Source organism: Peromyscus eremicus, chromosome 13, assembly GCF_949786415.1.
Source record: "Peromyscus eremicus chromosome 13, PerEre_H2_v1, whole genome shotgun sequence".
NCBI lineage: Eukaryota > Metazoa > Chordata > Mammalia > Rodentia > Cricetidae > Peromyscus > Peromyscus eremicus.
Window position 1 is genome coordinate 54,860,747 of NC_081429.1, and position 15,171 is coordinate 54,875,917.

At 46.0% G+C, this 15,171-nt stretch overlaps 1 protein-coding gene across 5 annotated transcripts in view; it reads left to right on the forward strand.

Moving 5' to 3' along the window:
• Rftn2 (raftlin family member 2) overlaps window positions 1-4,485 on the forward strand; it is a 70,100-nt gene extending 65,615 nt beyond the window's left edge. For all 5 annotated transcript variants that reach the window (XM_059277943.1, XM_059277944.1, XM_059277946.1 and 2 more), the window contains one exon: window positions 2,730-4,485. In XM_059277943.1, the coding sequence (XP_059133926.1) occupies window positions 2,730-3,005 (276 nt within the window). In that variant the 3' untranslated portion in view covers window positions 3,006-4,485. The remainder of the gene's footprint in view (window positions 1-2,729) is intronic.
• The last annotated feature ends 10,686 nt before the right edge of the window (window positions 4,486-15,171 follow it).

Here is a 15,171-nt window from a genome sequence, read left to right on the forward strand (position 1 = left end):
GGCGAGGATGTCTGGGAGAGTCCAGAGTGGACATGACCAGACTGAGCTGGGCCATGGGCGGGGGGTGGGGGGAGTGAGGGGGGGTGGGGGTGGGGGGACGATGACAGACGGACACAGAGAGAGGGGAACCAGGTACAGCAGCCAGGAGGCCAAAGGTCAAAAAAGGCTTGTGTTGTGTTTTATGTTTTTATGTACCACTTATATGCAAAAAGAGAAAGGGAGGGAGGGAGGGAGGGAGGGAGGGAGGGAGGGAGGGAGGGAGATAAAATATGTCCAGGTTCTGACAGTAGTATTCTTTGGTGATAGTATTATAGATGAGTTTCCTTTTTTAATTTGTTCTTCCAGGTTGTGTGTGTGTTTGTGTGTGTGTGTGTGTGTGTGTGTATGTGTGTGTGTGTGTGTGTTATTCTATAACACAAAGAAAATTTTATGTAGGGAACGTAGCCTTGCGTCACTGCTCTACTCTTGTTTTATAAATGTGATGAATATACTGTGAGCAGAACAGGCAGATGGCTCCACTGCCAGTGTGGAGCCGGACGCTCCATGGCCTTATCCCTCCGTGGGGGGGGGGGGGGTCCCTGAAGAACGAGGGACTGAAATGAATGGTCTCCCAGGATGGGATGGGTTCCAGACTCCAACTTTCTGAGTTATTAGGACATCACAAATTGGCTGATTGTTAAAAACATTTCATGTGGGTGAGGTTGTGTGGGAAAGGCAATAATTGTGAAAGACATGCTAATCAAACCCCATAGTCTCCTGAAAAGTAAAGGTGTGTGTTCTGAAATCTTTTAGGATACAGTGTTAGTCGTTTACTTATTAACAATTATCTAAAAGTATATTACTATGAATAGCTTATTCCAAGGAGTATTCCGTTTTTATTAAGGAAATTCTCATTGCAGTGAGAGTTGGCCTGTTATCTGACACACAATAACGTATTGCAAGAGTCACCTTTGTCCCTAGTTCAATCAAGGGCTCCGGGGATTCCCTGTGTGAGTCAGAGTGGACGGTTGAGCAGAAGCCAAGATCTTTGTCCCTGTGGGAAAGGCCCCTGCTAGCGTGGGCCTGAGGAGGCCCCCACTGACCGGGATGCTATTCTCAAATCTGGCATCTGAGAGAACCTTTCAGCCCCCACTGCGAGTACTCAGCTCAGCAGGGATAAAGGTCAAGTGTTGAAGATCTGATGTTTGCATTTGGTGAGGGCGAAGGTGAGCCAGTAGAGATGGGAGCAAGAAACTGTTATAAGACGAGCCAACGAGGCAAGTTTTTCCTAAGAGTTTCATAACTTCACACAGTAATACATAATCTTAGTTCCCAACTAACATTGAAATGAATGCTGGGTAAATAAACTCTTTCTTTGTAAATGGAAAGAATACCATGATTACTAGTTTGATTTTTAAATCCTTACTCAGCTGTACAGAGCTGAGGTTATGTGATCATAGGTGACACATTAGCCATGCTTGTTAAGCAGACCCGTAGCAGCCTGGACGTCCACACGCTGGGCTTGAGTCCTCCTGCTGCTCCTCCGTCACTTGGAGATCTGGATTTGACCTAAGTTTATGTGGCAGAGACATCATCATGAACTGTACTATCTCAGTCACTGTTCTATTGCTGTGAAGAGACACCATGATCAAGGGAACTCTTAGAAAAGAAAGCATTTAATGGGAGCCTTGCTTAAAGTTTCAGGGGGGTAATCCATTATCATGGGAGGAGCATGGCTACATGCATGGTTGCTGGAGCAGAACTGAGAGCTACATCCTGATCTGCAGGCTGAGAGAGAGAGAGACAGAGAGAGGCATGGGCTTCTGAGATCTCAAAGCCCTCCCACAGTGACATACTTCCTCCAACAAGGCCACACCTTCTCCAACAAGGCCACACTTTCTCCAACAAGGCCACACCTTCTCCAACAAGGCCACACCTACTAATCCTTCTAATCTTTTCAAAGAGTACTGCTCCCTAGTGACCAAGCATTCAAATCAAATATATGAGCTGATGGGGGCCATTCTCACTCAACTGCCACCTGAACCGAGGACATTGCCAGCCTTCAGTAAATATTTATTAACCAGACACCCACAGGTTGTCAGTCTGGCGAATGGGCTGGATCAAACTGCAGAGCAATAATGCTGTCGGTAGCAGGACAAGGAAAGGGGTCTGCTTAGACTCCAAGGACACTCCCGCAGTCCTTCTAAAGGAACCCGGTCTGCCTTTTCCAGGACAAGGAACCCACTAAAGCTGTGTGTATGGGTTGTTATTGTTTGGAGATGGTTTTCTCTGTGTAGCTTTGTGCCTTTCCTGCTGTTTAGACACCAACTGTAACCAACAAGAAAAACGCACTCACTAAGTTTCTTGCTTGCTTTCCCACCCCACCCCACCCCCAAGTACAAATTTAACTCATTTCTCTCCTGAGCAATGTGCCCACAACCCACCTGCCACTGAGAAGGACAAGCCAAGAGCAGATTCGCAAGATATGCAGAGAGAGGAGCAGGGCTCTGAGCTGGACCTCAGAGATAAGCGGATCTCCCCACCAGGTGGTGAGGATGGAGCCAGGACCTTGAGCAAGATAAGCAGGGCTCCACCTCTGAGCCGCACCCCAGCTGCTGCAGAGAGCTGGATGTTGTTGGAGAGAGGCTGGAAAGGAAGGGGAGTTTCAGGCGGAGAAGTGCCCCAGAGCAGGGGCGCGGGGCACAGGGTCCAAGCCCTCCCTGTCTGACAATCTCTTTTCTCCGTTTCAGAGGAAAGCTAGCCGGCTGCTGAAGGGCGAGGACAGGAACAAGGTCGGCAGCAGCAGGAGCCTGGGCCCGGACACCAGCGCGTCCCAACCCGCAGAGGGCCGAGCCCCCCCTGAGGAGGGCCCCCTCTCCCCCTCCAGAGAGTGCTGGACCAAGGAGGAGCAGCCGCAGGCACAGAGCGACAGCTTCTTGGGGTTCAGCAGCGACAGCGTCCTCCGGGAACTGGATGACGGACAGTTGGACCAGGAAGAGGGCGTGACGCAGGTCACCTGCATGTGAGCTGCCAAGTGAAGCTGTGGGAGGCCTTGTAAATAGTTATTAAAATGACTGCCCGCTGCCTTATTTCACTACTACTACGCACTTACGTAACGTTTTTAACTCCCAGGCTCAGCCTTCCCCTAATCTAGGTAAACTTTTGTCTCAATCTCCCAGACAAGGAAGAATAACCAATTATTTATCAATCTAAAACCATGCTTACATTTCTCTCAGCTGAAACATCTGTGTAAATAGATGTCCCAACTGGTCATTAAGCAACAACCTGGTTCCACTTCCTCTTGAATGGACAAATCAGTATTTCTCATCGTGCCTGTTAAAAAGACTGACTATCCAAATTATTGTTTCAACCAATTAGAGCCTTCTCAGAAAGCTACAGCCTCACCTAAACTAAAAAATATTCTCTCCCCCATCTCTGTCCCTCTCTCGCATACAGACTATTCCCTGCCTATAACCATCAGTCTAACTATTGTCTCTGACTGTGGTGTGTACCTACAAACCAAGCCCCTATTTGTCAAAATAGTCTTCAAAATTTTTTTTCCTATGTTTTTGTTTGTTTGTTTGTTGTTCTGGGTTTTGTTTTTATTTTTGTTTTTTTGTCTTTTCGAGACAGAGTTTCTCTTTGTATAGCTCTGGCTGTCCTGGAACTCACTCTGTAGACCAGGCTGGCCTCGAACTCACAGAGATCCACCTGCCTCTGCCTCCTGAGTGCTGGGATTAGAGGCGTGCGCCACCACTGTGGGGCTTGTTTTTTCTTTCAGGGCCACCACATGGCCAGTCCGGCAATGAATTATTAACTTGGGCATCGCTGATCCCAGTAGCCTAGTAACCAGTAACACTAAACAGAAGGAACGTCTTAAGACAGTTGAGAGCCGGCAAGAGAGCTCAGCCAGTAAAGGCACCTGGTGACCTGAGTTCAATCTCTGGAACCCATGTAAAGGTAGAAAGAAGCAGCTCTACAAAGTTGCCCTCGGGCCTCCGCAAGCATGCCACAGCAGTTGGGCCTGCGTGCTCGTGCGCACCCACGCATGTGAACACAAATAATGAAACTAAGTTTGTAAAATGTCAGCTGAAAGAGAGCCTACAATCTCAGTGTGTAAAAGCCATAGTAGACGAAAGCATTTCCATTTATGTCAAGCATGTTGGCGCACACCTTTAATCCCAGCCCTTGGTAGGCAGAGGCAGGCAGATCTCTGTGAGTCCTAGGACAGCTACACAGTGAGACCCTGTCTCAAAAACAACAACAAAATTTAACTTTCTTTAAATGTAAATACCATTGAAGAGGACAAATACCAACTTCAAATGGAAGTGTGCCTTCTACAACTGTTAGGTCTAAATTGTGTTTTTATCTTGACATGGTAAACCTGGAAAATATTGCAACCCAGAATTCTCAGTTCTGCCGGAGCGGAGAGGGGTTCACAGCCCACCAGATGTGTGTGGCACCGACCTACTCCAGGCCAGCCACCAGGAGGGTCTTTATCTTGCACCAGTCTTTTTTTGTTTTGTTTTGTTTTTGTTTTTTGTTTTTCGAGACAGGGTTTCTCTGTGTAGCTTTGGAGCCCATCCTGGATCTCACTCTGTAGACCAGGCTGGCCTCGAACTCACAGAGATCCACCTGCCTCTGCCTCCCGAGTGCTGGGATTAAAGGCGTGCGCCACCACTGCCCGGCCTTGCACCAATCTTTACCCGATACAGATTAATCTTCTAGAGAACAGGGGACTTTCATTTACGTATGAAAAGCTAACCTCCAAAAGAATTACAGTCGACTCTGCCATTAAGCAACTCACATATTATATATTTTTATTGGCTTGATGTGACAAATGACATTGTGAGTCATTTGAATAATAAACTATTTGTTATTAAGCTGTTGTCTTATTGAACACAAATACTCCCATATTTTGTTTTGCTTTACTTGGTTTTGTTTTTACTTTTTTTTGGGTGGGGGGCGGCGGCAGTGTTGAAACAGGGTTTCTCTGTGTAGCCCTGGTTGTCCTGGAACTCACAGATCCGTCTGCCTCTGCAGCCCAAGTACTGGGATTAAAGGTGTGTGCCACCACTGCCTGGCCCGCCCTTTGTTTTTTGAGACAGGGTCTTGCTACATGTAGCTCTGGAACTCATAGCGATCCTCCTGCCTCAGCTTCCTTAGTGCTGAGATTACAGGTCTGTATTGTTGTACATATAGGACAGATACGTACTATGTGCTATCAAATATATAGTGTACGCAAACTAAGCCACTCTCCATGAGTTTCTGTGACGTCACAAGAATGACCGCACATCTGTTGTGTTGAAGCCTGACTGTACACAGGGCATGTGGCTTGGACTTCTCTGTAGACGTATCTGTCAGTGCTATGTGTATGGGGTTGCCTTCCTTTTCAGATGAACCCGCGTTACATATCCAGATTGGCAGGTAGGGCACAGTGGTGCACACCTGCAAGCTGAGCACTCGGGAAGCTGACACAGGAGGAGCCAAGCTCTTCGTTGTTGTCTTTGTTTGTGAGGCTTGCCTGTGCTATAATGAACAGCTGGTGGACTTCTGAGGAAAACGTCCATCACTTCAAAACTCTGCAACGTGTCCTGAAACTCTGAAACATAGGGACATGCTCAGAAAGACAACGTGGTGGGAGAGAGGCTTTTATACTTCTGTTGGTGTACAGACACGATCCAAATCATTAAGAACAGAACGTGCAGCAAGCAGTGTGGGCCATGGAAGTGGAGGGCAGGAGAATAAGAATAAATAAGCCTGGCATTGGTGGCACACGCCTTTAATCCCAGCACTCTGAAGGCAGAGGCATGTGGATCTATGAGTTCGAGGCCAGCCTGGGCTACAGAGAGAGTTCCAGGACAGGCAGAGCTACATGGAGAAACCCTGTCTTGGGGGTTGGTGGGCAGGCATTCCCCAGCACTGGGAAAGTAAGATATAACAAGATCCTAAGTTTAAGGTCATCTTCTGCTACATAGCAAGTTAGAGGCCAGCCTAAACTACATAGGTACCTGTCTCAAAAAAAGAAGTAAAAAGAAAAAGACCCAGGTGTAATTGGTGGCATACCTGTAATCCCAGAACTCCAAAGACAGAGATGAGGATTCAGGAATCCAAGGTTATCTTTAATTATTTGCTAAATTCAAGGCTGGCCAGCCTGGGCTACATAGCCTTGTCTTAAAAAAAAAAAAAAAGGAACAGAGAGAGAAATTTACATATAACTGAAGGAAAACTTAGGAATGTGTCAATTACTTTTAATTTTTTTTTTAATTTGTACAAGCAGCCAGGCAGAGTGGATCATGCCTTTAGTCCCAGAACTCAGAAGACCAAGGGAGTCAGATCTCTGTGAGTTGGGGGATAGCCTGGTCTACTTAGTGTAACCCTATCTTAAAAAGAAAACTGTACAAACACACTTTGTTACTTTTAAATTAAACTCGGGATCTTGCTTCTTAGCCCAGGGTGTCTTTAAACTTACAATCCTCAGCCTCAGCTTCCAGATTTCTGGAACAACAGGAGTGCTCCATGACACCAGGCTTGCACACTTTCTTTCCTAATTTGCTTTAAGGGCCAACAGGATGGCTCAGCAGGGAAAGGTGCTCGCTGGTGACCTTGACGGCCTGAGTTCAGTTCACAGGACCCACGTAGTGCAAGCAGAGAACTCACTCTTGCAAGCTGTCCTCTGACTTCCACACACACAAAAATACATGAAGTAAATAATATAAACAGCCATCGCTTTTATTTTTGAACTGCCAATCTTCCCACCTGCATCTCCCAAATGTTGGGATTCTTTTCTTTTCTTTCTGGCTGGCCTCGAACTCACAGAGATCCGCCTGGCTCTGCCTCCCGAGTGCTGGGATTAAAGGCGTGCGCCGCCGCCGCCGCCGCCGCCGCCGCCGCCGCCGCCGCCGCCGCCGCCGCCGCCACCACCTGGCAGCCATTGCTTTTAATCTAAGGGTTAAATATTCCCTCCCCAAACACTGTGGTCTCAGCTCCTTGAAAGGCTGAGATGGGAAGTTCACTTATGCCCAGAAGTTCCAGACCAGGCTGGACAACCTTCTCTGTGAGTGCGTGTGTGTGTGTGTGTGTGTGTGTGTGTGTGTGTGTGTGTGTGTGTGTATTTAGACCTTTTTATTGAAATAAACTCTGTTGTGTTCACTGAATTGATCTTGTATGTATTTATTCCTGCAGTTATCCTCATCTGAGTGCTAAATATGTATGAATAAATCATGGCCTTGCCAATCTAAGGCATTTAATTATACCTAAGTAGCTCTAAATCCATTTATTAAAAAAAGAAATTTTTTAAATTGCTTCTCATTTATCCAAGCTGGCCTCACACTAATGTGGAGCCGAGGCTGACCTTGAACCCCTGAACCTCTGCCTCCACCTCCTTATAACAGGGGTGTACCTCTACACCTAGCTTGAGTCTACTTTTTAACAAATGATTGTTTTAAAGCTGCGCCTGTGAGCCCCGTTACTAAAGAGGACCACAAGTTCAAAGCCTGCCCACACTACAGTGAGCGCCTAGGAGGAGGCTGGAACTCAGCAAGACCGTCCAAGTGTACTGGAGAGTGGATGTTACGAAGAAGCTCCAGCATTGCTCTGCCACTGGATCAGGCAATTCACAGCTCCTCTGGAGCTGCTGGGGACCTGACTGGATGCTAAATAGCCAAGAATAAAAGACAGTGAAGTGTCTACAGAAGACTGTGCTACACACTCGTTATAGGCACTCTTGATTATTTTTCCCCCAGTACCAAGGATCTGGGGTTTCAACCAAGGGTCTTTTGCATGCAAGTCAAGAACTGTACCACTGAGCTATATCCCCAGGCCCCTAGCAAGCCCCACCCACATACCCTTTTTTTTTTTTTTTTTAAACAGGGTTTGCTACAGTCCAGGCTGGCCTTGAACTATGTAACTGAACCCCTGATCCTCCTGCCTCTACCTCCCATGTAATAATCCTCTTTTTAGTTTTTGAGACAGTTGCTAAGTGGCCCAGGCTGGCTTTGAACTTGCTACACAGACCAGGCTGGCCTTCTACTTGGTAACTCCTTACCTGAGCCTCCTGAGCACGAGATTATAGTCTTTCACCACCAGGCTCAGGCTTAATAAGAGACGGAGGAGGCTATGGCTGCAGCACATTCTTTATTCTCCAAGGTTCTGGCTCTTGTCAGGGATAAGCCTGAATCCCTGAGACAGGATGCATGTCCACACTCTCACAGACTCAGCTATGTAACACACACTAATTGATTCATGGCCAGGTGCTTTGCCAGACACTTTTGCCCTTGCAGAATCAATAGGTTGACTATTGGGAGAGAAAAATATAGTAAATTAACAATTATACAAGGCTGGGTGTCCTGGCGCACGCCGATAATCTCAGAACTAGGCAGACAGATGATTGTGCTGCACATAGGAGGCCAGCCTGGTCTACATAGCAAGTTCCAGGCCAGCCAGGGATACATAGTGAGATCTTGTCTTTAAAAAAAAATTAATAATAATACAAGCCTGGCGTGGTGGTGGCAATGCATGCCTTTAATCTCAGCATTCGGAAGGCAAAGGTAGGCAGATCCCTGAGTCTGAGGCCAACCTACTCTACAGAGTAAGTTCCAGGACAGCCAGGGCTACACAGAGAAACCTCAACTTGAAATTAATAAAACAAGCAGTGATGCCACTTCAGGTGATAAAGACAAGGTAAAAACATTTAAGCACAGATCACAACAGAGCCTTGCATGCTCGGGCTTAGGAAACTTCTGGAAGCAAACTGTTTGATACATGCAGCCTCTGATGAACAGAGTCGTGTTGCAGGGTGAACAGCCAAGAACTTTCTTGCTCACAGGGTCATGGCTGGCACTTTTACAACAGGCAGAAGGGCAGGAGAAAAGCAAAAGCAACCTCTTCAGCAAAGCTTTCTGTGACCCAGAAGCATCCAGAAGTGAAGGCTCAAATATGCAGGGAAAACTGGGGTGCACCCTAAAGCTGATGAAGGAAGTGGGGAACGTTTTATAAACTATGATCGATCGGCAGGTGACAAGCCAGTGAGGTCTTAGTAGGACCCACTTGTTTGGATCCTTCCTTCCTGTGCGGTGTGGTGCAGGCCCACTTTCGGGAAGGCAGGTCAGAGCTATCCAAGGTCTTGTGGCTGCTTTAGGGGACAGGGATTGTGACTTCTAGGTCACAGTAGTTGGGGAAGGAAAGGAAAAAACGGAGAACAGAGGTTAAGAAGTAAGAGAAGCCTTGCTTCTGAGGCCCTCCAAGTCTCCTGCAGTTCAAAGCATTTAGCATGCTATCGTTTGATAAGCCCACAGTGTTATGAAATTACAAGACAGAGCATTTTAAACACAAGCACCAATGGGATTTTCAGGGCCTACAGTGCTTTTAGACATGAGGAAGTATCTATGTTGGCTTTCAGATACGACAACCATAAAACTGAACATTTTAATTATATACATTTAAAACATACAGCTTTAAAGCCAGACATAGTGGTTCAGAACCTGTAATCCCTGCACTCAGGACACTGAGGCAGGAGGATTACCATGTGTTGGAGGCCAGCAAGGGCTACATAGTAAGTCCTAGGCCAACCCAGATTATAGAGACTCTATGTAATAAGAAAGGAAGTAAGGAAGAGAGAGAGAGAGAGAGAGAGAGAGAGAGAGAGAGAGAGAGAGAGAGAGAGAGAGAGAGAGAGGAAGCAAGCTGGGCACAAGGCTCACACCAGATTATAGAGACTCTATGTAATAAGAAAGGAAGAAAGAGAGAGAGAAAGGGGGGAAGCAAGCTGGGCACAAGGCTCACACCTGTTATCCAACTACTTTGACAATGAAATCAGAAGTATGTGGCGTTCAAAATTAACCTTCCCTACACAGAGAGTTCAAGGCCAGACTGTGCTACATGAAATGCTCTCTCACAAAACAAAACAGAGAAAGCACACCACGTGCCAAGCTTTTTTGAAATGGACATAGTGGCCTAGGCCTCTAACCCCAGCTAGAAGGAGGCTGAATTGGAGGGATAATGAATTCCAGGTCAATCTGGGCTGCAGAGAAAAACCTCCTTTTTTAAAAGAAAATCTGCCATATTCATTAGAATGTCATTAATTTTGAAAACAATTTGTTGAGCTATTCTCATTTTAAAGGAACTTCAAAGAATATGTTATGATCAATATCTGTAAGAGTCCAATTCTTTCTTTCTTCTTTTTTTTTAGGGGGAGGAGGTAAATTTATTTATTTGTTTGTTTGTTTTGAGACAGGGTTTCTCTGTGTAGTTTTGGTGCCTGTCCTGGATCTCACGCTGTAGACCAGGCTGGCCTCAAACTCACAGAGATCCCCCTGCCTCTGCCTCCCAAGTGCTGGGATTAAGGGCGTGTGCCACCTCTGCCCGGCTTAAATTTATTTTTATGTGCATTGACATTTTTGTCTGCATGTCTGTCTGTGCCAGGGTGCCAGATCCTTTGGAACTGGAGTTACAGACCTTTGTGAGCTGCCATGTGGGTGCTGGGAACTGAACCTGGATCCTGTGGAAGAGCAGCCAGTGCTCTTAACTGATAAGCCATCTCCCCAGCTCCTCAATTCTTTTTTTGTTTGTTTAGTTGTTTTTGTTTTGTTTTGTGACAGAGTCTCACTATGTAGCCCTGGCTGACCTAGAACTCACTCTGTAGACCAGGCTGGTCTCAAACTCACAGAGATCTGCCTGCCTCTGCCTCTCTAGTGCTGGGATTAAAGATGTGAGAGCCACCAGGGATGGTTTAACATACAAAAATCTGTCAATGTAATCTACCATATAAACAAACTGAAAGAAAAAAACCACATGATCATCTCATTAGATGCTGAAAAATCCTTTGACAAAATCCAACACCCTTTCATGATAAAGGTGTTGGAGAGATCAGGGATATAAGGAACATACCTAAACATAAGAAAAGCAATATACAGCAAGCCAACAGACAACATCAAATTAAATGGAGAGAAACTCAAAGCAATTCCACTAAAATCAGGAACAAGACAAGGCTGTCCACTCTCTCCACACCTATTCAATGTACTATTTGAAGTTCTAGCTAGAGCAATAAGACAACTAAAGAAGATCAAAGGGTCAGAAATTGGAAAGGAAGAAGTCGACGTATTCACAGGTGATATGGTAGTATACATAAGCAACCCAAAAACATCTACCAGGGAACTCCTACAGCTGATAAACACCTTTAGTCAAATGGCTAGGTATAAAATTAACTAAAAAAAAAACAACACAGTAGCTTTCTTATATACAAACGATAAATGGGCAATCAGGGAATCAACACCCTTCACAATAGCTCAAATAATATAAATCTAACAAGCAATTGAAAGACCTGTATGACAAGAACTTTAAAACTTTGAAGAAAGAAATTGAAGAAGATATCAGAAGATGGAAAGATCGTCCATGCTCTTGGATAGGTAGGATTAACATAGTAAAATGGCAGTCTTACCAAAAGCAATCTACAGATTCAATGCAATCCCCATCAAAATGGCAACACAACTCTTTACAGACCTTAAAAGAACAATACTCAACTTCATATGGAAAACCAAAAAACCCAGGATAGCTGAAACAATCCTATATAATAAAAGAACTTCCAGAGGTATCACCATCCTACTGTCCTGTTGGCTTCTGGACTGACACCTTCTTACCACGGTGTCTCCATATCTGAGAACTGGTATTCAGTTAAAATAATGACTCAGTCTCTCCCCTGCCCTACAAGTTGACATCTTATTCAGAAGCAGCAAACCCCGTTTATTCCATGCAAAATTCCCAGACCAATGTCTAACGACTGAATTTCCCACGCTCTAAAGCAGTGATTCTCAACCTGTGGGTCGTGACCCCCAAAGAGCATTAGAAAACACAGATATTTATATTACGATTCATAACAGTAGTAAAATTACAGTTATGAAGTAGCAATGAAAATAATTTTATGGCTGGGGTCACCGCATGAGGGCCTGTGTTAAAGGGTCATAGCATTAGGAAGGTTGAGAACCACTGCTCTAAAAAAGTGCTTGAAGAACCTCTTCAGCCAGGCAAATGCCTATACCCCTTGTGCTCTGGTGGTGAGGCAGGAAGTTCTGATGTTCAAAGCCAGCCTAGGCTACATAGCAAAGGTCTCGCTTCAGAAAAAGAAGAGGAAAAAAGGAGGAAGGGAATGGAGGGTTAGAGGAAGGGAAGGAAGGAAGAAACCAAGGAAGAACGCCTCTCCTCCCGACTCCTCCAGTCACTGTTAATGACTTGATATCATATTGTATTAACATATTTAACTGTGTTCAACTATACAAAATAACCACACATAAATACAGTATTAATCCAAGTGTGGTGGTGCTAGCCTGTAACCCAGTACTTGAGAGGTTAAGGAAGGATTGCCTCAAATTCAAGGCAACCTGGGCTGCAGTGGGAGACTGTCTTCAAAAAAAAAACAAAACCAAAAATGCCAGGCATGGCAGCACACAGCTGTAATCCCAGCACTCGGGAGGCTGAGGCAGGTGGATCTCTGTGAGTTTAAGGCCAGCCTGCTCTATACATGGAGTTCCAGGACAGCCAGAGTTACATAGTAAGACCTTCCTAAAAACAAACAAAAACACTGTAGGAAAATCTTCATTGACTTCTCGATAGTCAAGTTGTGAAGACATCCATGAAAAACCTTTGACTTGAGTCACTGTCTCCCAGTGTTGCTGGCTTAACTAACCTCTTTCTCTCTCAGCTTTCTGAGCAGACAGAACTAGAGGTTCTCCAGGCAAATGCAGCACCAGGCTGGAAAACACCTTTGTTTTGTTCATCAAGACAGGGTCTCACCTGGTAGCCCAGGCTGGCCTCAGACACAATCCTCTTGTGTGCTGGGATTCCAACAAAGGCTTTCTGTGGAGAGAAGGACCTAACCCAGGGCGTTGCTCATGCTAGGTAAATACTGCCTTGAGCTACAGCCCCAGCCCTGAAAAGGCTTTATTACAGATTATTGCCGAGAATTACAGCTTCTTTGTATCTTGGCATGGGATACCAACATAAGCTACCGTTGTAAAATACAACTTACAAGCCATCCAGTGAAACCTCTTAACTTTATGGACAAAAGTAACTAATCTGATGGAGTTGGGGTGGGGGGTTGTGGGGGGCTGGAGAGATGACTCAGATGCCTCTAGTTCAAAATCAACAAGACTTGGAGGGAGGGAGGGAGGGAGGGAGGGAGGGAGGGAGGGAGGGAGGGAGGAATGAATCAGAGCCACTGAGATGACTCGGTGGGTAAAGGCACTTGCCACCAAGCCTGATGGCCTGAGTTCAATCCCCAAGACTCACATGGAAGACAGAATCGACTCTTGCAAGTTAACCTCTGACCTCTACATGTGTGCCCATGGCATGTGTATGCCCTCCCTCCACATGCAATAAGTAAATAAATACATATTCTTCTTGGGGTGGTGGTGGGGTTGTGTGCACATGTGAGTCCAGAAGAGGGCATCACACCCCGGAGCTGGCGTGGCGGGTGGATGTGAGTCACCTGAAGTGCTCACTGGAATCTTCCTCTGGAAGAGAAGCAGACATTCTTAAACCCTTTGAGCCATCTCTCTAGCCCCTCTTCTTCTTCTTGCTTTTTAATAACTTTATTATTTTGGGAGTGTGTGCGCACATGCGTGCGCATGCGTGTGCTGCGTGCGCATGGAAGTCGGAAGATAAGCCACAGGAGTCAGTTCTCTTCTCCCATCGTATGAATCTTAGGGATTGAACTCAGGTCACCAGGCTTGGCCACAGGTGCCTCTAGCCACTGAGTCACCGTTCTTTTTTAAAAAAGGGTCTCAGTGACTTGAACTAGAGGGCCTTCCGCTTTGTTCTCAAATGCAGGGATAACAGGCACTCAGCACCACACCTGACCCCACTGTATCCTTTGGAAGTCACAAGCATCACGTCCTGTTTCTTCCCCGTGAGTCACGGTTGTAGCTTCAAGACTGCCGGGCCGTTTGCATAGCTGTTCTCTGACACTTATTTTCAGACTTGGTTCTGAAGTCACAAATGTGGTCTTTAAGATGTTTTGCATTCATTTACCTATCCTGATGGATGCAAATATGTTCTTACCGAGGGAAAAGCTTCTACCGTGAGAAATCATTCACAGAATACAATGCTCCCGCACTGAAACTACAATGGCTGATTCATTCCCTCGGTCGGATCGGGACCATTACAGACTGGATTTCTTTGGGGCAGTGAACTGAGGCTTCATCTTCATATGAAATCACTTGAGGCATAAACAGAAGGCCAAGTGATGAACAACTTCCATGCCCAGCTCTGACTCAGAAGCACATTTGGGTCCAACTTAAGGAATCACCCAGTCAGGGCTTGCCTGTGTAGGAAGCCCGGCGAAGAATGGCTACATTGTGAAGCTTCTGGCACACTTAGAAACCAGCTAGTGTGAGCTAAAGGCAGATGGGACTACCGCCAGTTGAGGACTGGACTATTTTTAATTTAGAATTGTAAGCAAGAGAATGGAGCTGTTTATAATCAGCCAAAATCACAGTATGATTCAGATAGGCCCTGGAAGCAAATCAGGAGCTTTGGAAGTCCCTGGACACCCTAGCGCACTTCACTCTGCTGGACCGACCGCTGCCTCCGCCGCAGCCGCCAAACTCTCACCTACTCCTGACTCAGAGTGACCGAATGTTACACTCTGGCCTCAAGGAACACACGGGGTCCAACTAGAGGATCATGTTGTTTCCTGTTGGGATTGCAGCATCTGGTAGAAATGCAAATTAGCTGGGGCTGTTTAAGATTTGAGATCACCTTGATTTGTCTTTGCACTACTGAGAGGTGAGGTCAGACCCTGCATTCTCAGTGTGGAACCCCTCCGAGTTCACGTCCATGCCTTTCAGGAATCTGCAGATCCAGCTCTGCTGCCCGTGCAGGGCAACTTGGTCTACACAGGGAGTTCCAGTCCAGCCAGGGCTGCACAGTGTGGCCCTGTCTCAAATAATAAGCAGATAAATAAATGGTGCACGCCTTTAATCCCAGCACTCGGGAGGCAGAGGCAGGCGGATCTCTGTGAGTTCGAGGCCAGCCTGGTCTACAGAGCGAGACCCAGGAAAGGCGCAAAGCTACACAGCGAAACCCTGTCTCGGAAAAATAAATAAATAAAAATAATAATAATAATAATAATAATAATAATAATAATAATAATAATTTTCACAAAGATGAGAAGAGGGAGGCTGAAGGGGCTGAGGCATG